Below are 25,000 nucleotides of genomic sequence, written 5' to 3'. Positions count from 1 at the left end.
ATCGCCATCTACTGGCAGAAAACAGCGATTACAGTCGTTTTCACCAATCCGTGTGAGTGGGGGTCGTTTTGACAGCGTTGTCGTCTCTTCCCGAAAAACACAAGGGAAAAACTTTTATTGTTTTTAGTACATGGTTGTCATGTAAATGTAATTCAGCGGTACTGCGTCCTCTCTCGCTCTCTTTCTCTCTCTCTACATCACGTCTGCACTATAAGCGAGCTGCACAGTTGACGTAATTCACTTCGAGGCAACAAAAAAGAAGTTTTACTAAAGTTTAAGTCTTGCCAATTGAAACATTCACGCTCACACTCATAGAAAAGCTCACAAGCAGCTCACGAGTATCCAGTAGAGTTGTTCATAGCTAATACTGTGCTTAAAAGGTCAAATACACACAAATGTTACCGTCTTGGCGAGGATTCACATTAACACAGTTGGTTATGTCTTTAAATGGACATAAACAGTTGAGAAAGTAAACGTGTGTATCAGTGTATTAGATCAGTGCATTCACTCTTAAAGGGACAGCAGCCTAATATTCCTGCTGATGTCTGAGTTTATAATGTTAATCAAACAACAAAGAGAAAAACTCACTCACTGCTCTCGACTGAATAACTTTAGTAGCTTTAATGGTAAGGATTAGTTTATTCAGGGAAGACTCTCCAGGGTTATTTTACATGTGATTCCATCTTCAGTTTCTGTGGTATTTCTTGCCTGAATACTGTTACACCTGCCTGAGATGACATACCTTTACTTCATCTCTATCTTTATTCTAGTGTATTTAATTGTTCTACTGCTTGTGATTAGTTTATTTGCTCTTATTTTATTAGTTGTTCAGATTCTGTTGATACCCCCCTCCCCCCGCCTAAAATAAAAAAATCCCCCTAAAAAGAATCACTTAATGGAGGAATTCCCCCATTTTACAAAACAATATTCAGGGTAGGCCCTGGATTAAAGGAATAGTTCGCCCAAAAATGAAAATGACACATTCTGATGTGTCAAAGGCTTTATGCTTTATTTCTAAAGGCCTGTATTCGGTCTGATATGAGTCCCTCTGTGATAATAGACACGCCGTCTGTGTTGTAGTACGTGTGTTGTGGTGTGTAATGCACAGAGTGTGTGTGTGTGTGTGTGTCTCTCGGCAGTAATCGAGTGTAGGGATCACGGTGAAGAAGTCATCAGTCATCAGTAGATTATCTCACTCTACAGGGCATTAGATGTTCCTCTCCACCTCCATCTGAAGTGGGGATTGGATTGCACTTGTGTGGAGCGGTGTAATTTCAGATTACACCAGGGCTTTGGACTCTGATGGCATTACGGTGTGTGTGTGTGTGTGGAGCGCTGAGAGTGGGCATCTCTCCCAGAAAAAGCCTGCCTGCTCAGGATTATCCCGCAAAGCATAAATCCTTACGATTCTTTCTCTTCCAGAGAGTGTTGAGCGAGCAAAGAAAGAGAGCGTCTCAGTCAGCGGAGAAGGAGAAGGCAGGTGTTGTCTACACTTAAAGCTGATGCGTGTCGTTTTGTGATGTTAAAATACTCTCTCCTCTTTGGGTGAAGATATTGATAGGCTGTGTAAACACTGTGACTGTGTGGATCTTTGGAAGTGTTCAGACCAGCTCTACACTGCACTGGCTCAGCCAATCACACGAGTTTAGAGGCGGGAATATTTGTTTGACTGGCCAATGACAGGCTGTAAGGTTATTAATAGTTAATGTATTATTCATGTTTTCTCTTTGGTGATGGTAGTGTCACACACTTCACCTTTAACTGCTCGTTCACCGAGAGATTCTGTGCTTTTCTAACTGTAAATTCAGTCACAGTGTGTCAGTGTCACAAAGAATACCTCAGTACTTTCTTGTGTCATTCAGCCAACAAATATGTATTTTAAAATATTTAGATAAATTATTTATTATTTATTCTAGCTATGTTATCAAAAGTTATGCATTTATTTATTTTAAATATGTTGATAAATAAACTATTTACAATTTATTTTAAATGTGTTAAAAAATTTATTTTAAATATTCTGATAATTCATTTACTTATTTTACATATTTTGATAAATAAACAATTTATATATAATATATTGTTGTTAAATAATTTTATTTTATTTTTTAAAAATATTCTGATAAATATATTTATTTTTAAAATTTTGATAAATTATTTAATGTTTATTTTAAATGTTCATTTAAATAAATTATTTAATATTTATTTTAAATATGTTGATAGATTAATTTACTATTTATTTCACATTTGTTAACAAATACATTTATTTATTCTAAATATTCTGATAAATTATTTTTTTATTTTAAATTTTTTTATAAATTATTTATTAAATACTTCTTGAAATAATAGGAATAATTATAGGAATTGTTACATCATCCAATGCCAGAATATAATTTGAGAAAATAGCGGCCAAGATGATCTGAGATGGCTTGATCATACTAAATCATACTTACTTTTGATGTCTTTGAGGGTATCTTTTGTGTGGATAATCCTGCATTGTTTGCCATGTGAGCTGGGTTTGAGGGTTGTGTATCTGAGCATGTGTTGACCTCTGGGGTCAGAGCATCGATCGCTCCCTTAGGGAAGGTCATGACCCGAGACATGGAGAAAACGGCCAGCCTCACTAAAACACTTGTTTAAATGTCACGAATGACTGTCTGGTTACACAACACCAGTTCAGCGCTCTCCCCGTCGAAGAGGAACAGTGTTTAACTGTAAACGAGTGCAGCTTCAGCCCTTTAAAGGCCACAGAGAACGAGAGACTCAAAATATCCCCTCATTTCTTACACATGTCATCCTTATACCGTCTGAAAAACAACCCCTATAAACGCAGGCCTGAGAGAAACATGCTCATATCTTCTGTTGAATTATTACCTTTTGTTTATTGGTGCGTAACATAAATGTTCTTTTGACTGGATAATTGAATGCTGTCATAATAAATGAAGTATGTTGAGAAAAAGCCATTATTCAGTGTTGTGTGTGTGTTGTGATTGCAGGTAATGTGGTGGACATTTACCAGCGTGAATTCCTGGCTCTGAGAGACCGTCTTCACTCCGCTGAGCAGGAGAACCTCAAACGCTCCAAAGAGCTGAACCTGGTGCTGGACGAGATCAAGCGAGCCATCGCAGAGAAGCAGGCGCTGCGGGACATCAACCGCACCTGGAGCAGCCTGTCCGGTGAGAGACCAGTCCCGCCAGTGGGTTATAGACCAGCGCGGGGCCAGAGGGTTATAGACCAGCGCGGGGCCAGAGGGTTATAGACCAGTCCCTGATCGGGTTATAGACCAGCGTGGGGCCAGGGGGTTATAGACCAGTGCGGGGCCTGGGGGTTATAGACCAGCGCGGGGTCAGGGGGTTATAGACCAGTCCCTGATCGGGTTATAGACCAGCGTGGGGCCAGGGGGTTATAGACCAGTCCCTGATCGGGTTATAGACCAGCGTGGGGCCAGGGGGTTATAGACCAGTTCGGGGCCAGGGGGTTATAGACCAGCGCGGGGTCAGGGGGTTATAGACCAGTCCCTGATCGGGTTATAGACCAGCGTGGGGCCAGGGGGTTATAGACCAGTCCCTGATCGGGTTATAGACCAGCGTGGGGCCAGGGGGTTATAGACCAGTCCCTGATCGGGTTATAGACCAGCGTGGGGCCAGGGGGTTATAGACCAGTGCGGGGCCAGGGGGTTATAGACCAGCGCGGGGTCAGGGGGTTATAGACCAGTCCCTGATCGGGTTATAGACCAGCGTGGGGCCAGGGGGTTATAGACCAGTCCCTGATCGGGTTATAGACCAGCGTGGGGCCAGGGGGTTATAGACCAGTCCCTGATCGGGTTATAGACCAGTGCGGGGCCAGGGGGTTATAGACCAGTGCGGGGCCAGGGGGTTATAGACCAATGCGGGGCCAGGGGGTTATAGACCAGTGCGGGGCCAGGGGGTTATAGACCAGTGCGGGGCCAGGGGGTTATAGACCAGCGCGGGGTCAGGGGGTTATAGACCAGCGCGGGGTCAGGGGGTTATAGACCAGCCCCTGATCGGGTTATAGACCAGCGTGGGGCCAGGGGGTTATAGACCAGTCCCTGATCGGGTTATAGACCAGCGTGGGGCCAGGGGGTTATAGACCAGTCCCTGATCGGGTTATAGACCAGTGCGGGGCCAGGGGGTTATAGACCAGTGCGGGGCCAGGGGGTTATAGACCAATGCGGGGCCAGGGGGTTATAGACCAGTGCGGGGCCAGGGGGTTATAGACCAATGCGGGGCCAGGGGGTTATAGACCAGTGCGGGGCCAGGGGGTTATAGACCAGTGCGGGGCCAGGGGGTTATAGACCAATGCGGGGCCAGGGGGTTATAGACCAGTGCGGGGCCAGGGGGTTATAGACCAGTGCGGGGCCAGGGGGTTATAGACCAGTGCGGGGCCAGGGGGTTATAGACCAGTGCGGGGCCAGGGGGTTATAGACCAATGCGGGGCCAGGGGGTTATAGACCAATGCGGGGCCAGGGGGTTATAGACCAGTGCGGGGCCAGGGGGTTATAGACCAGTGCGGGGCCAGGGGGTTATAGACCAGCGCCAGGGGGTTATAGACCAGCGCAGGGCCAGGGGGTTATAGACCAATGCGGGGCCAGGGGGTTATAGACCAATGCGGGGCCAGGGGGTTATAGACCAGCGCGGGGCCAGGGGGTTATAGACCAGCGCAGGGCCAGGGGGTTATAGACCAATGCGGGGCCAGGGGGTTATAGACCAGCGCGGGGCCAGGGGGTTATAGACCAGTCCCTGATCGGGGTATAGACCAGCGTGGGGCCAGGGGGTTATAAACCAGTCCCTGATCGGGTTATAGACCAGCGTGGGGCCAGGGGGTTATAGACCAGTCCCTGATCGGGTTATAGACCAGCGTGGGGCCAGGGGGTTATAGACCAGTCCCTGATCGGGTTATAGACCAGTGCGGGGCCAGGGGGTTATAGACCAGTGCGGGGCCAGGGGGTTATAGACCAATGCGGGGCCAGGGGGTTATAGACCAGTGCGGGGCCAGGGGGTTATAGACCAATGCGGGGCCAGGGGGTTATAGACCAGTGCGGGGCCAGGGGGTTATAGACCAGTGCGGGGCCAGGGGGTTATAGACCAATGCGGGGCCAGGGGGTTATAGACCAGTGCGGGGCCAGGGGGTTATAGACCAGTGCGGGGCCAGGGGGTTATAGACCAGTGCGGGGCCAGGGGGTTATAGACCAGTGCGGGGCCAGGGGGTTATAGACCAATGCGGGGCCAGGGGGTTATAGACCAATGCGGGGCCAGGGGGTTATAGACCAGTGCGGGGCCAGGGGGTTATAGACCAGTGCGGGGCCAGGGGGTTATAGACCAATGCGGGGCCAGGGGGTTATAGACCAGCGCAGGGCCAGGGGGTTATAGACCAATGCGGGGCCAGGGGGTTATAGACCAATGCGGGGCCAGGGGGTTATAGACCAGCGCGGGGCCAGGGGGTTATAGACCAGCGCAGGGCCAGGGGGTTATAGACCAATGCGGGGCCAGGGGGTTATAGACCAGCGCGGGGCCAGGGGGTTATAGACCAGTCCCTGATCGGGGTATAGACCAGCGTGGGGCCAGGGGGTTATAAACCAGTCCCTGATCGGGTTATAGACCAGCGTGGGGCCAGGGGGTTATAGACCAGTCCCTGATCGGGTTATAGACCAGCGTGGGGCCAGGGGGTTATAGACCAGTCCCTGATCGGGTTATAGACCAGCGTCAAGTCAAGTCAAGTTTATTTGTATAGCGCTTTTCACAATACAGATTGTATCAAAGCAGCTTCACAGTATTAAATTTAAATAATACAACAAAGTTTGTTTCAAGAGGAATTTATTGATTGATAAAATTAAATTAAATATCCCCAAAATATCCCCAACTGAGCAAGCCAAAGGCAACAGTGGCAAGGAACCGAAAAACTCCATCAAGTGACCTAATGGTGTCCTAAAACTCCATCAGGTGACCTAATGGAGAAAAAAAAACCTTGGGAGAACCCAGGCTCAGTCGGGGGCCAGTTCTCCTCTGGCATTTATGAGCTAGAGGCCGGATTGTAGTTTGAACTGTGGGATTATATCAATGCCTGGCTGAAGAGATGCGACTTTAATCTAGTTTTAAACTGGGAGAGCGAGTCTGAGCAACGAACAGTATCAGGAAGACTATTCCAGAGTTTTGGAGCCAAATGTGAAAATGCTCTCCCTCCTTTGGTGGTTCTGGATATCCTAGGTATGACCAAAAGCCTTGAATTTAGTGATCTTAAAGAGCGCGATGGATTATAGGGCGATAGAAGATCCGTTAAATAGACTGGAGCTAAGCCGTTTAGGGCTTTATAAGTCAGTAGCAATACCTTGTAATTAATACGGAACTTTATAGGTAACCAATGCAGTGATGATAAAATCGGTGTTATATGATCATATTTTCTTGATCTCGTAAGAACTCTAGCGGCGGCATTTTGGACTAACTGTAGCTTGTTTATTGAGGATGCAGGACAACCAGCTAATAAGGCATTACAGCGTGGGGCCAGGGGGTTATAGACCAGTGCGGGGCCAGGGGTTATAGACCAGCGCGGGGTCAGGGGGTCATAGACCAGTCCCTGATCGGGTTATAGACCAGCGTGGGGCCAGGGGGTTATAGACCAGTCCCTGATCGGGTTATAGACCAGCGCGGGGTCAGGGGGTCATAGACCAGTCCCTGATCGGGTTATAGACCAGCGTGGGGCCAGGGGGTTATAGACCAGTCCCTGATCGGGTTATAGACCAGCGTGGGGCCAGGGGGTTATAGACCAGTGCGGGGCCAGGGGGTTATAGACCAGCGCGGGGTCAGGGGGTTATAGACCAGTGCGGGGCCAGGGGGTTATAGACCAATGCGGGGCCAGGGGGTTATAGACCAGCGTGGGGCCAGGGGGTTATAGACCAGTCCCTGATCGGGTTATAGACCAGCGTGGGGCCAGGGGGTTATAGACCAGTGTGGGGCCAGGGGGTTATAGACCAGCGCGGGGTCAGGGGGTTATAGACCAGTCCCTGATCGGGGTATAGACCAGCGTGGGGCCAGGGGGTTATAGACCAGTCCCTGATCGGGTTATAGACCAGCGTGGGGCCAGGGGGTTATAGACCAGTCCCTGATCGGGTTATAGACCAGTGCGGGGCCAGAGGGATATCAATGCTGATATATATGTGGACATAAAGGAAGAAGAAATTCTGATGCTTGTTATAATTTTGTTATAAATTATATATCAGTCGTCACTCTATATCTGTATATCTGTATATCTATATTATATAGTTTTAAAACATATAATGCAATACAATACAATGATGATTGAGAGATGAACAAATAAACCTTCCTCAAAAGCCTAATGATCATATTTGATACTCATGAGTTACTAATAAATTATATGTGGATAATCAAGTAAACCTCAGTCACTTCAGTCCAGTAAGTGTTTATCTTGAAATATCAGTTATTCTTATGTTCAGTAAAGATTTCTACTCGCTAAGAAAGTCTAAACTATCATTCAGACAACAGAAGGACTGTAGTAGATTGTGTGCAATAGGTTTTTCAGCAAAGTTTTGATCGTATTGATAATTAGGAATGTGTGTATAAAACGTGTGCAGTACAGTAGGCTTTATAGGGTTAACGTGTGTTACTCCAGTAACCGCAAGGGCTGTTGACAGACGCCGCATCAGTCGATTTAGCCAGGGCTTCAGCCCCGAATGTTTTGAGTGTGGCCCCGAATGTATTAAGAAAAGTTGACTGACAAAAATGAAACCGGACAATAGCCTATGTAAACCCCCGAAACCATAAGTTGCCTTATTTCATTGTGCTTCGGCTTTGTTGCTGTCTCTGACCGTCTCTGACTGGTGACTGTTGAAATCTCTCACACAGAGACGCCCCACGTGAGTGATTTCAGCCTATCCTAGAATATCTCCAGGATTTGCGTGCAACAGCAAACAATCTCACAGCAATTAAAGAAATAAAAAACGAACGCAGTCAACAGCGCCGCACAGTCCTCTGTCAGACGAGATGTTTTCAGGCTATATGCAGGGGCATTTCTAGGTTTTAAAAACACCAGGGGCTGAGCCCGAAACGTCAGGGGCTGGGGTTATAAGATAACATGATTAATTCAGCCCTGGCACTGTACCCACACCAGCCCACCAAGTTGGTTTCAGCAACTTTTTTCTTTCTTGAGTTGATCAATGTTTTTGGCACTAATCAAAGAACCCGCACTGGTCTATAACCCCCTGGCCCCGCACTGGTCTATAACCCCCTGGCCCCGCATTGGTCTATAACCCCCTGGCCCCGCACTGGTCTATAACAACTTTTTCTAACTTCTAACTTTTAAAAAGAAAAAAGTTGCTGAAACCAATCTTTAATGCTAATATGTAAATTGCTCATTTGCCTCTGGACACAAAAATATTGCACTGGTGTTTGATTGAAATGTAACATCTATGCAAAATAATCCTTGAACGATTTCTCATTTAAGGCCAATAAGCAGAAACATTCTGCATTTCCATTTTGTACTGTGGATCATTCATTACAACATTTATCCTCATTCTCATGTTTAAGAATCTGTTTTCTGCTTGAAAAATATTTATGCTACTGCCCACTGACATGCTTTTAAAGCTATTGTTATCAATTTTTTTGGCCTTCGAACACCTTAAAATGCACATATGGAGGTCCGAGAAATCCAAATTTTAGAACCCCCTAATACCTCACATTTCAATGCGCGTGTTTGAGTGGTAATGTGGGCTGGTGTGGCTACAGTGCCAGGGCTGATTTTATGACCCAGTCTGCCCCCTGTATATAGGCCTACAATATTATTCTCTGTATCGAATCATGTTATCTTATAACCCCAGCCCCTGACGTTTCGGGCTCAGCCCCTGATGTTTTTAAAACCTAGAAACGCCCCTGGCTGTTGATCCAGGATTGGGTGTTAATAGTTTTAACGGGTCGACTACGACAGACACTCATTTATGTGCGATTGTGCGTTCTCTTTCAGATGAGACCAAGCTGAAGCTGTGGAACGTGACCAGCAGTAAGAATGTTCTTCAGCTGCCCAGCATCTTCCACCATCTGCCACACCTGCTGGCCAAGGAGAGCAGCCTCCAGCCGGCCGTGCACATCGGCCAGGGTCGCACCGGAGGTCAGTGTGGCACAGTAACAACCAGAACTCCTCCAGACCTGTCCGGCTGCAGGGAGTCCACATAAACAACAAATAACCCAGCATTTGGGTAAAAAAAAAGAAAGAACCCAGCATTTGGGTTAAAAACTTTTTTCTTTTTTTTTTTACAGCATTTGGGTTAAAGTATTTTTAACAAATATCCCAGCATTTGGGTTAAAAATAAATAAATAACCCAGTATTTGGGTTGAAACAAATATCCCAACATTTGGGTTAAAAAAGTTTTTAAAAATAAATAAATAACCCAGCATTGTGGTTGAAAAAATAAGCCAGTATTTGGGTTAAAAAATAAGCCACGTTCAGTGATTTTGCTGAATCTGTGTGTTCAGCGTGTCAGAGGCGAGTGTTGCTGAATGCTGGAACAAAGCTCAAGTTCAGAGAAGGAGGAGGCGGAACCGAAAAACAGCAAACATTACTTTAATCACAAATTAAACATAAACTACGAAACGACTGCGACTGCTGCATAAACTAAATCAAAAGCCATCATAATGTCCAGGCATGGTCCTCTGTCGTCTTGCGCTGTCGTCACTGCTCCTTCATCCTCCTTTCATCCTTTTAATGAAGTTTTTATTGATTTTTGGAAGGTTGGTAACAGGCATACAACAATACAATCTTAATAAAGGGTTGCAGGTTTCTATAAGCACAATTTAACACAATAAAAGAAAAGTACAAGTATCCAGAACTCCTCCCAGAGAGACACTCCTCCTCTCTAACACTGTTTACTGGACTAAGCGTAGATTCATATGATTCCACTCCATTTCTATTGCACTGGGAGTTCTGGGGCTTTCACTGTCTTCCAGTGTCTTCCAGCAATCCTGCTGGCTATTGTAATACATACCATAATATTACATTAGTGTACACACATTTAGGCACGTGCACAGGTATGGCTCAAGCCCTTTTCCCCCTTACACTCCGAAGTCCCTTTTTTTTGGTGATGTTTTTTTCCCCTCCTTCAATAAATCAGTGCTATCGGTCACCCTTTACGTCTGTCTGTCTGTTTTACAAATATTTAGCTAATGAACAATATTAACCCTTTGACACGTACGATCATATTTTATATATGTAGATGTGTTTTATTATTTTTATTCATTCATCATGGTCAGAAGTCATGAGGCAGTGTGAGGCTGTAACATCCACACACACAGCTCAGGATTTATATCAGTGCCCCCAAAACTCTGTGCGATCCTCGAGATATAGGCCTAGGAGAGAGGTTTGAAAAATATGACCTTATAAAAGTAAAAAAGGCAACTGAAGATAAAAAGGTAAACTTCATCATCTGAGTGTTTGCGATCCTCTTACCCCATATATGCCAAACTCGGAATATTCCCTCACTCCTGAAGCGTAGAGTCTGGCTCTCCGTCTCCTGTCCTGGCTCTCGGCCTGTCTGAGCTCTCTGGGGTGTGTGTGAGAGAGTGTGTGTGTCTGTCCAGTGGAGGAGAGTTTCAGTGATCCCGCAGGATCAGCTGCTCTTCATCCGGCGTTAATTAAGATTGAGCTCTTAGAAATGCCGATGCACAGTCACTGCCGCTCTACAGGCTGGTGTGTGTGTGTGTTAGCGAGTGTGTGTGAGAGAGTGTGTGTGAGAGAGTAAGAGAGTGTGTGAGAGTGAGTGAGTGTGTGAGTGAGTGTGTGAGTGAGTGTGTGAGTGAGTGTGTGAGTGAGTGTGTGAGTGAGTGAGTGAGTGAGTGAGTGAGTGAGTGAGTGAGTGAGTGAGTGAGTGAGTGAGTGAGTGAGTGAGTGAGTGAGTGAGTGAGTGAGTGAGTGAGTGAGTGAGTGAGTGAGTGAGTGAGTGAGTGCGTGAGTGCGTGAGTGAGTGCGTGAGTGAGTGCGTGAGTGAGTGCGTGAGTGAGTGCGAGACTGTGTGAGAGACTGTGTGAGTGACTGTGTGAGTGCGTGAGTGAGTGCGTGAGTGAGTGCGAGACTGTGTGAGAGACTGTGTGAGAGACTGTGTGAGTGAGAGACTGTGTGAGTGAGAGACTGTGTGAGAGACTGTGTGAGAGACTGTGTGAGAGACTGTGTGAGAGACTGTGTGAGAGACTGAGAGTGAGTGAGAGAGAGCGTGAGTGAGAGAGCGTGAGTGAGAGAGCGTGAGTGAGTGAGTGAGTGAGTGAGTGAGTGAGTGAGTGAGTGAGTGAGTGAGTGAGTGAGTGAGTGAGTGAGTGAGTGAGTGAGTGAGAGACTGTGCGAGAGACTGTGCGAGAGACTGTGCGAGAGACTGTGCGAGAGACTGTGCGAGAGACTGTGTGAGTGAGAGACTGTGTGAATGACTGTGTGAGAGACTGTGTGAGAGACTGTGTGAGAGACTGTGTGAGAGACTGTGTGAGAGACTGTGTGAGAGACTGTGTGAGAGACTGAGAGTGAGTGAGAGAGCGTGAGTGAGAGAGCGTGAGTGAGAGAGCGTGAGTGAGTGAGTGAGTGAGTGAGTGAGTGAGTGAGAGACTGTGCGAGAGACTGTGCGAGAGACTGTGCGAGTGAGTGAGTGAGTGAGTGAGTGAGTGAGTGAGTGAGTGTGTGAGTGAGAGACTGTGTGAGAGACTGTGTGAGAGACTGTGTGAGAGACTGTGTGAGAGACTGTGTGAGAGACTGTGTGAGAGACTGTGTGAGAGACTGTGTGAGAGACTGAGAGTGAGTGAGAGAGAGTGTGAGTGAGAGAGAGTGAGAGAGCGTGAGAGAGCGTGAGAGAGAGTGTGTGTGTGTGTGTGTGAGAGAGTGTGAGAGAGTGATTGTGTGTGTGTGTGTGTGTGTGAGAGAGAGTGATTGTGTGCGTGTGTGTGTGTGTGAAGGGTACAGTATGTTTCAATGGTGATCTGTGAAGAGTAAATGCACACAGGGCTGATTAGAGCATCTCTCTCTCTCTCTCTCTCTCTCTCTCTCTCTCTCTCTCTCTCTCTCTCTCTCTCTCTCTCTCTCTCTCTCAGTGTCGATAGTGTTGGGCGTCCCCAGTGTGAAGCGAGAGGTGCACACGTACCTGACGGACACACTGAGCTCGCTGATGTCAGAGCTGAGTCCGGTCGAGAAGGAGGACTGCGTGATCGTCGTCTTCATAGCAGAGGTAAGATCACAACCTTCTCGGATCCTAAAGGACACGGATTATGAATTCCAGAAATGTGATCTGTGTGTTGTGTAATCATAATGTGGATTAGTAACGTCTCGTTTTTTTGAGACTTCAATATATACCAAATTACTTGATATATATAAAGTGATTTAAACAAAGTGAAGGTTAAAAAAATTATTTTACTGAATCACGCCAATTCATTCAAACTGCTGATTCATTCAGTATATAAACAGGTCTCTGTATAAGTGAGTCATTGAATCATTCACTGAATGGTTCATCCAAAACACAGATTCATCCAATATATTGACAAGTGTCTTTATTAATGAGTCATTGAATCTTTCATTGACCGATTCGTTCGAAATGCTAATTCATCAGCAAGGAAACTCCACTTCTGTGTTTTACACTCAACAGTAAATTCTGCTTTGACTTTCCCTGGTTTTGCTCAGCCAATGATTTCCTAACAAACTAAAAAGTATAGCGCTAATATTGTGTCTAAAATGTAAGTTACTCCATATTAACTTCTTGTTTATTGAATTGTATAAAAGCAATATCACACTTGCGGTCTTGATGATTATCCAGAGATCCACACAACAATCACTGCTGATATTAGAGAACATCACAACTCTTGCACGTGTGGCATTGCTTAAATAGCAACATTATAGTTATCATCTGATATATTAGTCCCTCAAAGTAACAGTTTTTGTTTCTAGCTTGCTGAATAGCTAACAACTAAACCAGTAGCTTTCCTGGAGTTTATCTTCTTTACGTTATGAGTAACTTGAGACTTTTAGAAGCTGCTGAACCATTTGTAAGTCCATTTCCTCATTGATTACACGCTCTGTCTGGCTTCTGTCCTGTAATAACTCATCTCTGCCCTGCTGTTCAGCCATTAGCATACAATTAACACACGTTGAGTCTCGGATATGCTCTATGTTCACTACCATCTAGTATATGAGGTTTGTACAGTTCTTGTATCATACAGCACTGGTGTCTGATGTCCAGATGTCCACACTTGGGGACAGATACACACAGGGAAGTTACAGGGAGAACGATATCCCATAACAGCGCTGATGGGAGAGTGCAGTTGACTCCCATCTACTGACGATGCTCACATTAAAGAACGCATCACTCATGCCTGAAGAGGGAACGAGCGTTGCGTCGAAAGCTGACGCTATGGGAACGCTTTGCGTGATGACGTCTTGAAGCACATGTAAAATCAGTCCAATGGTGTGGCGGAACGTCAGAGGCGGGTGACGTCACGTACCAGGAAGCTATAAAAGCCGGCCCGAAACAGAAAACGAAAGCTTCGTAAAGTCTGAAGTTGCGCTGACAGGCATGAAGGAGATATGGCAAGGCGACGCAACGCTCGTTCCCTCTTCAGGGAACCGAGGTTACAGTCGTAACCGAGGCGTTCCCTTTCAAGGGAACTCCCGTTGCGTCGAAAGCTGACGCTATGGGAACGTCTATACCAACGCCTCCATAGCTACAAATGTCTGTCCTGTGTGTAATCATGTGAGCAGCACTAAGAAGACAAAACATGAGACCCTAGAGTAGAGTCTAAATCCAGAGAGTAGAACCTGACGAAGGTGTGCGGTGAGGACCAGCCTGCCGCATCACAGACGTCCTGTAACGATACTCCTGATATAAGGGCCTTAGAGGCCGCCATACTCCTAGTAGAGAGCGACCGGACAGCCAAAGGAGAAGGCTGTCCAGCCGCCTCATAAGCCAGTGAGATAGTCTCAACCACCCACTTGCTCATCCTTTGCTTAGACACTGGACCTCCCTTGTTAGGGGAGCAAAAGTCACTTTTACGCCACAGGGCAGCTCTGTGGACATACGCGTCTAACGCCCGAACAGGGCAAAGCAAATTATTCGCCTCCTGGTCCGATTTCGAAAGGGAGGAGGACCTCCAAGTGCCACGAAGGAAACGAGATACCAAGGGGTCTTTCCCCACAGACATTCCACCCAAAGGACTGTGGTAAGCACCTATGGCCGCCACATAGACCTTTAAAGTGGACGGGGTCAGACCTGCAGTGAACCGTTCCTGCAGGAACTCCAGCACTGTACCAATTGGGCAGTGGACTGGGTCCAACCGACGGTCACTACACCAAGAAGTGAATACTCTCCACTTCAGGGCATAAAGTTTCCTCGTGGAGGGAGCTCTGGACTGTAGAATGGTCTCAACAACCTCGGTTGAGAGACCTGACTCTATGAGCTGGGCCCCCTCAGAGGCCAAGCCCACAGGTTCCACAGTTCTGGCCGAGGGTGAAATATCGAGCCCTCTGCCTGGGACAGAAGGTCCCTCCTGACGGGTAGCTCCAGAGGATGCCCGTCGAGGAGGGACACAAGATCGGGAAACCATACTCTGCCCGGCCAGCGCGGGGCTATAAAAAGCAGGCAAACCCGGTCCCTGCGAACTCTTTCCAGAACTCCCGGGAGCAGAGCAACTGGGGGAAAGGCGTACAGACGTAGCCTCGGCCACGTCTGTACCATAGCATCCAGTCCCAGAGGAGCTGGATGCGTGAAGGAGAACCAAAGTGGACAGTGAGACGTCTCTCGAGACGCAAACAGATCCACTTATAATTTCCATATCAGCTCCACCACCTCGGAGGTGGAGCCACCATTCCCCGGGCCTCGGCCCCTGTCTCGACAGAGTGTCTGCTCCTATATTCTGGACCCCGGGGATGTAGGCTGCCTTGAGTGACAGCAACTTCCCCTGGGACCACAAGAGGATATGGCGTGCCAGCGCAAACCCCCTTGATATAGGCGACTACCGACGTGTTGTCCGTATGTAGTACACATGGTGTCCCCTGAGACCTGTGATAAAGCTCCTCAGAGCCCGGAAGACAGCTAACATCTCTAGGCTATATAATGCCAGGACGATGATGGTCTTCCCACAGACCTTGAGATGAGCGACCCTCAGGATCGCTCCCCAACCCGTGAGGGAAGCATCCGTCGTTAGCAGTTTGCGACGACAAGGAGCTCCCAGCACTGGGCCCTGGGACAGGAACCAAGGTTTCTTCCACATAACCAAGGCACGTAGGCATCACCGCGTGACCTTGATTGTGCGAAATGGGTTGCCCCTCGGGGAAAAACCCTCTGGTCCTGAGCCACCACTGCAGGGGCCTCATGTGCAGCAGTCCAAAAGGTATCCCGTTGGAAGCTGCTGCCATGAGACCCAACAGTCTCTGGAACTGTTTGACAGTGAGTAGCTGGCCTAGCTTTACACTTCTCACAGCTGCCAGGATGGAATCGAAGCGTGGCGATGACAGGCGCGCCTGCATCGACACTGAATCCCAAACCACGCCTAAAAAAGTGGTCCTCTAAAATGGAGAAAGCACACTCTTCTTGGCGTTCAGCCGTAACCCCAACTCTTTCATATGGGCGAGAACAACATCTCGATGTTGAACCGCCATCTAATGCGACTGAGCTAAAATCAACCAATCGTCGATGTAGTTCGTGATGCGAATACCCCGGAGGCGCAGAGGCCCCAGAGCTGCATCCACGCATTTGGTGAAAGTGCGGGGTGATAAAGCCAGGCCGAATGGAAGAACTCGATATTGGTATGCTTTGCCCCCGAAAGCAAACCTCAGGAACTTCCAATGACACGGACGGATGGAAATATGCGTCCTTGAGGTCTATCGTGACAAACCAGTCCTCGGACCTGATCTGTGGCACGATTTGTCTCAAGGTTAACATTTTGAACTTGAGCTGCATGTACTCGTACAGAACTCGAAGATCTAAAATGGGACGCAATCCCCCGTCCTTTTTTGGAACTATGAAGTACCGGTTGTAAACCCGGTTTCCCTGTTGGAGGGGGGTACATATTCTATGGCCCCTTTCTCTAACAGAGTGTTTACTTCCTGTTCCATAACCAGAACCTGCTCGGGGCCCACCACTGTGGGCAGGACCCCCATAAACCGCGGTGGGCGTTAATAGAATTGTATCTAATACCCTTTTTCCACGGTCTGCAGGACCCAACGAGAAACATTTGACAGTAGCTTCCACGCTGTCAAAGATTCTACTAGAGGTACCAGTCTCTCGAGACTGGTTTCTGGATTTTGTTGCTGTTGAGTAGTCGGTTCGTCGCCCTGTAACGGCGCACCGGCAGGGAACGACCAAACAGACTGCTCCAGCACCCTCCTCAGAGGGGGCGGGCATCCCGAGGCCACTACGTTTCCGGGTGGACCTTGAGATATGTGCTCGCCGGAGACCGCTGCGCCCTGTAACACCGGAGGCGGCAGGGTTGGCAGAACGGTCCCCTGAGGGCACCGAAGAGAGACGGCACCGTATTTTTCTCCTGCTGTTGAGTAGTCGGTTCGTCGCCCTGTAACGGCGCACCGGCAGGGAACGACCAAACAGACTGCTCTAGCACCCTCCTCAGAGGGGGCGGGCATCCCGAGGCCACTACGTTTCCGGGTGGACCTTGAGATATGTGCTCGCCGGAGACCGCTGCGCCCTGTAACACCAGAGGTGGCAGGGTTGGCAGAACGGTCCCCTGAGGGCACCGAAGAGAGACGGGCACCGTGAAAAGAGGTGTTAACCGCTCTGTTTCGGGGGGACTACAGACATCAGGACTTTTTCCCAGCAGCCTTCTTGGCGGTAATAACGGTCCGCAGATCCGTTTTACCCCTCGAAGACTGCTGGGTTTGAGAGCGCCCTCCGTGTCCCCGAGATTTTTGTGGGGGAGCACGAGAGGACACACTCTGTTTTTGAGTGGCACGATGTTCAGCGCTCTTTTTAGAGGAGTGAGGCTGCTCCCGCTCAGCAGCCTCAATGAAAGAACAGCGGGGGAGAAGTTTTTGTAATGCAGCTGCCTGTTTAGCAGCTTCCTGAGATTTAGCTACCGCACTGTTTACTGCATCACCAAATAAACCAACAGTGGAAACCGGAGCATCTAAGAGAACGTGCTTTTCTTTCTCTTTTATATCGCTCAAATTGAGCCACAGATGCCTCTCAGTGGCCACCAGGGCTGCCATAGACCGCCCGATTGATTTAGCGGTCTCCTTGGTGGCCCTGAGAGACAGATCTGTGGCTCTGCGTAGTTCAGCCACTGTGTCAGGACCAATTCCCCCGCCCTCCTCTAAATCCCCCAATAATTCTGCCTGATAGGCTTGCATAATAGACATCGTATGCAGACACGCTGCAGCTTGACCAGCGGCTGCATACGATTTATGAACCAGAGATGATGTGAATTTTACTGGCTTAGAGGGAAGTGAAGGAGCTTTCAGGGAAGATGCCGTTGCTGGAGAGAGATAGCTCGCAAGCGTCTCCTCCACCTTCGGCATCTCCCCATAACCATATTCTTTATATTTGTGAATGGAAGAATAGTGGGATGTTTGTGGTGCATACACTCTGTATGAAACCGGTTTTCCCCACGATTTCGACACCTCGGTGTGGAGATCGGGGAAAAACGGAAGGCTTCTTCGCTGAGGCTGTGTACGAGATGGCAGGAAGCGTTCGTCGAGCTTACTTTTCGAACGAACGTCCTGCCTATCCTCTGGCCACTCAATAGATAGTCTGTCAACTGCTCTAGTAATAACATCGAGCAGTTCCTCAAACGCATGAGACTGAGGTGGCGAATCCTCAGACTCAGCTTCAATACTCACAACATCCAACTCCTCAGAGCTGGACAGTTGCAGTATTGGTGCCTCTATCGGGGGGGAAGAAACCGCAATGCGTGCTTCCACACCCTGATGAGAGGCACTGGATCTGTCAGATTGATGCTGAGATAAGGCAGAGCCCGTCTCAACATCCACTGACAGATCCATTTGCGAACCCCAGGTCTGAGATCGCCGCCGAGCCTCAGCCGCGGCGGGACCCGAGCCCTGGGGAACGCGATCGGGATTGAACCGAGCCAAGCGGGATCGGAGCGTGCGCAATGGAAGCGCGTCGCAATGCACACAGTCACCACCCTCGAGTGCTGACTGGGCATGCTCCTCACCCAAACAAACAACACAAAGAGTGTGAGTATCACCTCCCGTTAAATAACGCGGGCAGGGATGGACACACACTCTAAACTGCTGCTTGCTCGCCATACTGAATATATATATATATAATATAGACAGACAACACCAAATAACAAGGACAGATTCAACACAGAGCGCAACTGAAGACTCAGAAAGCTTTCGTTTTCTGTTTCGGGACGGCTTTTATAGCTTCCTGGTACGTGACGTCACCCGCCTCTGACGTTCCGCCACACCATTGGACTGATTTTACATGTGCTTCAAGACGTCATCACGCAAAGCGTTCCCATAGCGTCAGCTTTCGACGCAACGGGAGTTCCCTTGAAAGGGAACAACACATTTCCATAATGACCAATGCAATCCACCAAGAGCAGCGCAAATGAAGAGTAGTTTGGATAACGTCTTCCTCTGGCGTTCTGGATGAATGAAGACGACTGGAGGAAATTCTCTCTCTTCCATAACACGATCTCTGATCCAACCAGTGGATCTCTGAGCTGAGTGAGTGAGTGGAGGCGGGGCTCATTCGCATATTCATAGAACTGCGTATACTAAATGAGGCAAGGGTGTCGAGTTACAGTCAAGATATTTTAAGGGATGAAGACTTTTTTCAAGGAAGAAACATTTAAACACGTCATTTTGGTGATCAAAGATGAGTTTTAAGGGATAAAATGTTTGATTACAGGAGGACTTTAAATACTCTCCTCCCATAACTTTAGTGTCTGAAAGGGAAACTCCGACAAATGCATATGCAGTATAGTCGGCTGCAAAAATAACCCTGTCCGCACCTTTCGGCTCATTTATCACTGTGTGTCTAGTGAATCCTGACAGTAGTTTTGATCTCCAAAAGAGGGTTTGCGCTGATCAAGCTGTTGGTAAATCTGGCCCGGAGTTTTTTGCTGAGTTTAGTGCATCATCTGGGGATTCGAAGTGCACTGTTCATTTGAGAACGTTCAGTGTGAAGTGAACACACTTCTTGCACTCTTCATACTAACACAGCAGAGAGTAGTGCACCAGTATTGGGACTGACTGCAAGAGTGCGTGTAGTTCAGATGTCCTACATTCGTCATGTTGGCTTTCCATCAGATAGGGAAGTATTCGGCATATTCGGACACCGCTCATGAGGACAGAGCAGTATTGAGTTTGTTCCTACAACACATGATGTTTTTGTGCAAACACACTGCGGTTCAGAGAGAGCACATTGCTAAAGGAGCAGTGTAACAGTTAGACTATGATAATATAACAGATCTCAAATCATGCGGCTTGTTGAGGAAGGGTGTGCTATCACATTCAGCGATCAGACTTTTCATCTAGAGGACAAATTATATGCAAAATATATTGTCTTTTGGGGAGAAATGGAGCTGATCCTGGATATTCTCCATTATAGGTAGTGTTTTATTTTCTAAGAAGTTTTTATGAGAGAGCAGTGCAATAGATGTCTTTCAGATTACAGTATATTACAGTGATGTATTATGATGAATGCAGTAAAGCGTCATCCTGTGTTTCACCACACTGTATCTGAAGGACACTGTGCCCTAGACACACACGCTGTACACTGTGGAGTGTGTTTGAGCCACTTCACTTTAATTAACATTGACTATGAGTAACTGGCGGCAGTGAACTGTGTGTGTGTGTGTGTGTATGTGTGAGTTCTGTCTGGGTTGTGTATTCACACACCTTTTACTTTGGGGATGATTTAAATACATGCCATATGTCTTTTTTTTTTTCTTATAATGTTATCTCTGTGAGGGTTTGTACAGTAATATGCATCTAGAGTTCAGTCCTCTTTTTGTTTCTTGTTTGCTGTCATTCCCAGCATGTTAAAACCAAAAATGAAACATAAAATGATTGTAAAATGATTCATATGACGCATGCACTATATTCTGATAGTTTTGTGTGAGAACCAAAATTCACTGAAATTACTGGAAATAATTGAAATGTATTCACTGAAAATTGTCTCATTCATTGTAATTGCCTGGAAAAGAACGACCGGCACAATCTTCAGATTCCCTCCGTTTGTGTTCCTGTGAATAAAGAACGAAAGTCATTTGAGTGTGGAATGACATTAGGGTGACACAAAATGATCATTTTTGGGTAAAAAAAAAAAAAAGAAAAAAAAGAAGATAATATTGATTCATTTGCTGCTTTTGACGAAGAACTTGCATCTTGCCTGTTAATAAAGTGCATTCTGTAAGTGTGTTATATGAACAGTGTATGTGCTTTCCACACACCTGCGACTTGTTCAGATTCAATCGCACTAATTTGCATGTAGTTTGCATATAATAATAATAATTATTATTATTTGTTACATTTGTATAGTGCTTTTCTGGGTACTCAAAGTCTGGGTACTTTACATGGAAGGGGGAATATACAGCTGAGATGTATGCCAGTGGGTTTCATTGATATGAGACTCACTAGATGCAAATGCAGGGAGTCAGACTCCAAAGAAGGAAGAGCTTCGTTCACCACAGTGAACTTTCCAGAAATATAAACTCTAAATATAAAAATATAAAAGTATTTTCTCCTCTGAAAGCGCCACTCATATTTTCATCAGGAAATGTAAAAATGTTGTTGTTTGCGCTTTCCGTCTCATTGACGCACTTTTCAACTTAAAAGGATTGTGACAAATGCTTTTGTAACGTGGTGTTTTCCACCCTGTGATTAAAGCGTTCTGAAGAGCAGCTGACGTGACACTGAACGGGTCAGGATTGTTCAGCTCATGATAATATGCGTCTGAAAAGCAGCATTTCCCACTTCTCTGGAAACTGAAGGTTTGGTCAAAGTTTGTGCAGGTGTTTCCTCATCTCCTGTCACTCGTTCTCTTCTACGTCTCAGGATAATTGTCAACACAATGAGTCTGTGATGAGAGATGTGTGGGAAATGAGGATAATGTGTTCCCGCAGGTCATGGACTCTGACGCAGCGTGTGTATCCTCACATTATACCCTCGTCCTGGAGTTTCACTGTTACACTGACTCTATCCGACACACAACTCAGAACCGCTCTAGAGCGTTTCAACACTTCAAGTCTTCATGAGACTGAAATTACAATCGTCTGTTCTCTATTGTGCCGTATATCCGAGTGAAACGCTTCTGAAACCAGAACAAATGTAGGGCGGGTCTTGATTTTGCCCGTGAGGAATTATCGTAATAATCATAATTTGGGAGATGACAACATGATGTTCTACTTGGAATCAGATTTTGCCTTTCTATGGCAACACTATGAGTCTGCAGGTCAGGTGGTACAGCGTCACATGGCACACGTCACAGCTCTCAGATCATTCCCAGTGTACAAGTTGTAATCCCGCCAATATTCAACATGTTCAATCTGTGAAAAACAGCAAAACTGCAAAAACTGAGCTGACAGACGCTCAGCTTCGACCTTAAAGATTGACAGCTCATGAATTTAAACAGCTAATGATGTGCGTGGATAAACTATACTGCTGTATTCCAAAAAATATAGTCAATTTTAGAACTGATAGAACAATTTTAGAACTGATAATAAAATATCAATCTGATATCGACTGACTGACAGCTGAACAATTCTGGTTAAACTGAGAATCATGAGTTTTTTTGTTTCAAACAGAGATCACGATTCTCTCATGATTCTGAACAGACAACTAAACAATGTAACGTAATTTAATAGAGGTTCAGACAAAATGTTAATTGCTGCAGTTTAGTTAAAATGTTGAATTAATCTGATTGAATTATTTAAAAAAACTGTTTGAATGAATGATTCAATAAATCGCTCATTAAATTGGCTTGAGAGAGCCAACTTACTGATATTGTACTTAAACTTAATATTATTATTCTTCTTCTGAGACTAAAAAAATATAACTTTAATACAGCCTAGAGCTTTAACTCTACATACTCCAAACTCGGCTAAGACCTTCAGACTATTCTGACTCGGTATGCTATATCTTTTCTAACTGATTGGACTTACGGTTTTCCTAAAAATGACGATCAAAACTCGGAAAAACTCCCATTGACTTTTTCAAACTGACCAACCGACAAAAATTCAAATCTAAATCCCTTGAAGACTAAACCAAACTGCCGTTCTATATACTATATGAGCCATTGAGACTCATTTAAACTAATAAACTCATCTATCTATCTACTTCAAACTAAATTAAACTTCAAACTAAATTAAACTTCAAACTAAATTAAACTTCAAACTAATTTAAACTTTAAACTTCAAACTAATTTAAACTTTAAACTAATTTAAACTTCAAACTACTAAATTTACTTCATTTAAACTAATAAACTCATCTATCTACTTCAAACTAAATTAAACTTCAAACTAAATTAAACTTCAAACTAAATTAAACTTCAAACTACTAAATTGACTTCATTTAAACTTATAAACTCTAAACTCATACACTTATAAACTAATTAACTTGAAAACTCATGAATTCATAGACTTATGAACTCTTAAACTCATAAATGTATAAACTCTGAACTCTTAAACTCAAACTTATAAACTGTAAACTCATTTAAACTTATAATCTCTAAACTCAAAAACTCGTACACTTATAAACTCATCAATTTATACTTATAAACTCTAAACTCATAAACTCTGAGTGTGAGTGTGTGTCTGAGTGAGTGTGTGAGCGAGTTAGTGTGTGTGTGTCTGTCTGTCTATCTATCAATCTAACTTATCTATCTATCATAAACTTCAAACTACTTTAAACTTCAAACCACTTTAAACTTCAAACCACTTTAAACTTCAAACCACTTTAAACTTCTTAATTTAAATATACCAGCTCCAAAGCAACGCCATAGCAACCAAACTTGAGTACCCTAGCAACCGTTTTGCAAGACCTATATCTCTGTATCAGAACATCGTATAGAGATGAGGTTTGGCTCTTTTGACTCATGCTAGCAAACAGCACTTTCAACATGCTACACATGCTAGCAGTGAATAGCTACATGCTAATAGCGATTAGTTAAGTAAGAACTCTATAAAAACTCCATAGTAACCATCTGTGACAACTACCAACCAACCTAGTAACACCATATCAACCGCTCTGAATACCATAGCAACCACCCAGAACACCCTAGCAACCACCCAAAAGACCCTAGCAACCACCCAAAATATCCTAGCAACCACCCAGAACACCCTAGCAACCACCTAGCAACCACCCAAAACACCCTAGCAACCGCCTAGCAACCACCAAAAGACCCTAGCAACCACCCAAAATACCCTAGCAACACCATAGCAACCACACAAAACATCCTGGTAACCACCCATAACACCCTAGCAACCACCCAGAACACCCTAGCAACCACCCAAAATACCCTAGCAACACCATAGCAACCACACAAAACATCCTAGTAACCACCCATAACACCCTAGCAACCGCCTAGCAACCACCCAGAACACCCTAGCAACCACCCAAAATATCCTAGCAACCGCCTAGCAACCACCCAGAATACCCTAGCAACCACCCAAAACACCCTAGCAACCACCCAAAATAGCCTAGCAACCACCCAAAATACCCTAGCAACCACCCAGAATACCCTAGCAACCACCCAAAATACCCTAGCAACCGCCTAGCAACCACCCAAAAGACCCTAGCAACCACCCTAAATATCCTAGCAACCGCATAGCAACCACCCAGAATACCCTAGCAACCACCCAAAACACCCTAGCAACCACCCAGAACACCCTAGCAACCGCCTAGCAACCACCCAAAAGACCCTAGCAACCAACCAAAATATCCTAGCAACCGCCTAGCAACCACCCAGAATACCCTAGCAACCACCCAGAACACCCTAGCAACCACCCAAAAGACCCTAGCAACCACCCAGGACACCCTAGCAACCACCTAGCAACCACCCATAACATCCTAGCAACCGCCTAGCAAAAAACTTTCTGGTCCAAACTTTCTCAAGCCAACTTAAAGTTTGTCTCGACGAACTTTCGCATCTAGTTAATACTTGTTTCATTACTGGACGAATCAGTGTTTTTGATCGAATCTCTTGAGTGAATGATTCAATGACTTATAGGGTGCTTTTCAATATCCCTCCTCGTCTCCTCTCTCCTCCGTCCTCCATCCTATGACCCGGAAACCGATCGAGCTCAGCCATCTTGAAGGACATCTCAATTCTCTAATTGCATCGCGAGGAGTCGAGGATCGAGGAGTTAGGAGGCTTCCTGAGGAGTCATGAGCGAGGATACACAGGTGTATCCTATGCGGAAGAGTTTTATCGACTTAAACGTGACGCACGTATAAATTCTCCTCCCCCTTCACATCGGTCACAATCATTTTAATTTATACTTTACCTTTGCAGTTTATATAAACCACACATCTCACATATTTCAACAGGGTATCTTGCTTTATTATTATTTATTATGAATTTCTTAAATAAACAAACTTCAACAACATAAGGGCAGATCCTTTGAGCGCTGCTGATGACGCGATGAAGTGACGCTTGAGTGATCAAGTATTCCAATGTTTTAAAAAAAGTTACATTCGATTCCTCCGTCCTCGCGTCTTTTCCTTGCAGCCTTCCCTCGCATCCTACAGGGGGCGGAGCTGAGACGCGAGGAAAGGAAGCGAGGAAAGGAAACGAGGATGCACAAAAAAGAAATGAGAAGCACCCATAAATACTTGTTTCATTACTGGACGAATCAGTGTTTTTGATCGAATCTATTGTGTGAACGATTCAATGACTCACTCATAAATACTTGTTTCATTACTGGACGAATCAGTGTTTTTGATCGAATCTCTTGAGTGAATGATTCAATTACTTTCTCATAAATACTTGTTTCATTACTGGACGAATCAGTGTTTTTGATCGAATCTCTTGTGT

The 25,000-nt window shown here is 45.8% G+C and overlaps 1 protein-coding gene across 1 annotated transcript in view; it reads left to right on the top strand.

Moving 5' to 3' along the window:
* Positions 1-25,000, top strand: part of mgat4b (alpha-1,3-mannosyl-glycoprotein 4-beta-N-acetylglucosaminyltransferase B) — a 159,400-nt gene that overhangs the window by 83,217 nt on the left and 51,183 nt on the right. Inside the window, exons 2-4 of the mRNA XM_082178090.1 lie at positions 2,994-3,173; positions 8,989-9,132; positions 12,087-12,220. Of these exons, the coding sequence (XP_082034216.1) occupies positions 2,994-3,173; positions 8,989-9,132; positions 12,087-12,220 (458 nt within the window). The remainder of the gene's footprint in view (positions 1-2,993; positions 3,174-8,988; positions 9,133-12,086; positions 12,221-25,000) is intronic.

This window comes from Leuciscus leuciscus (assembly GCF_965113295.1).
Source record: "Leuciscus leuciscus genome assembly, chromosome: 8".
NCBI classification, from domain to species: domain Eukaryota; kingdom Metazoa; phylum Chordata; class Actinopteri; order Cypriniformes; family Leuciscidae; genus Leuciscus; species Leuciscus leuciscus.
This window is presented reverse-complemented; position numbering and strand designations above follow the sequence as displayed.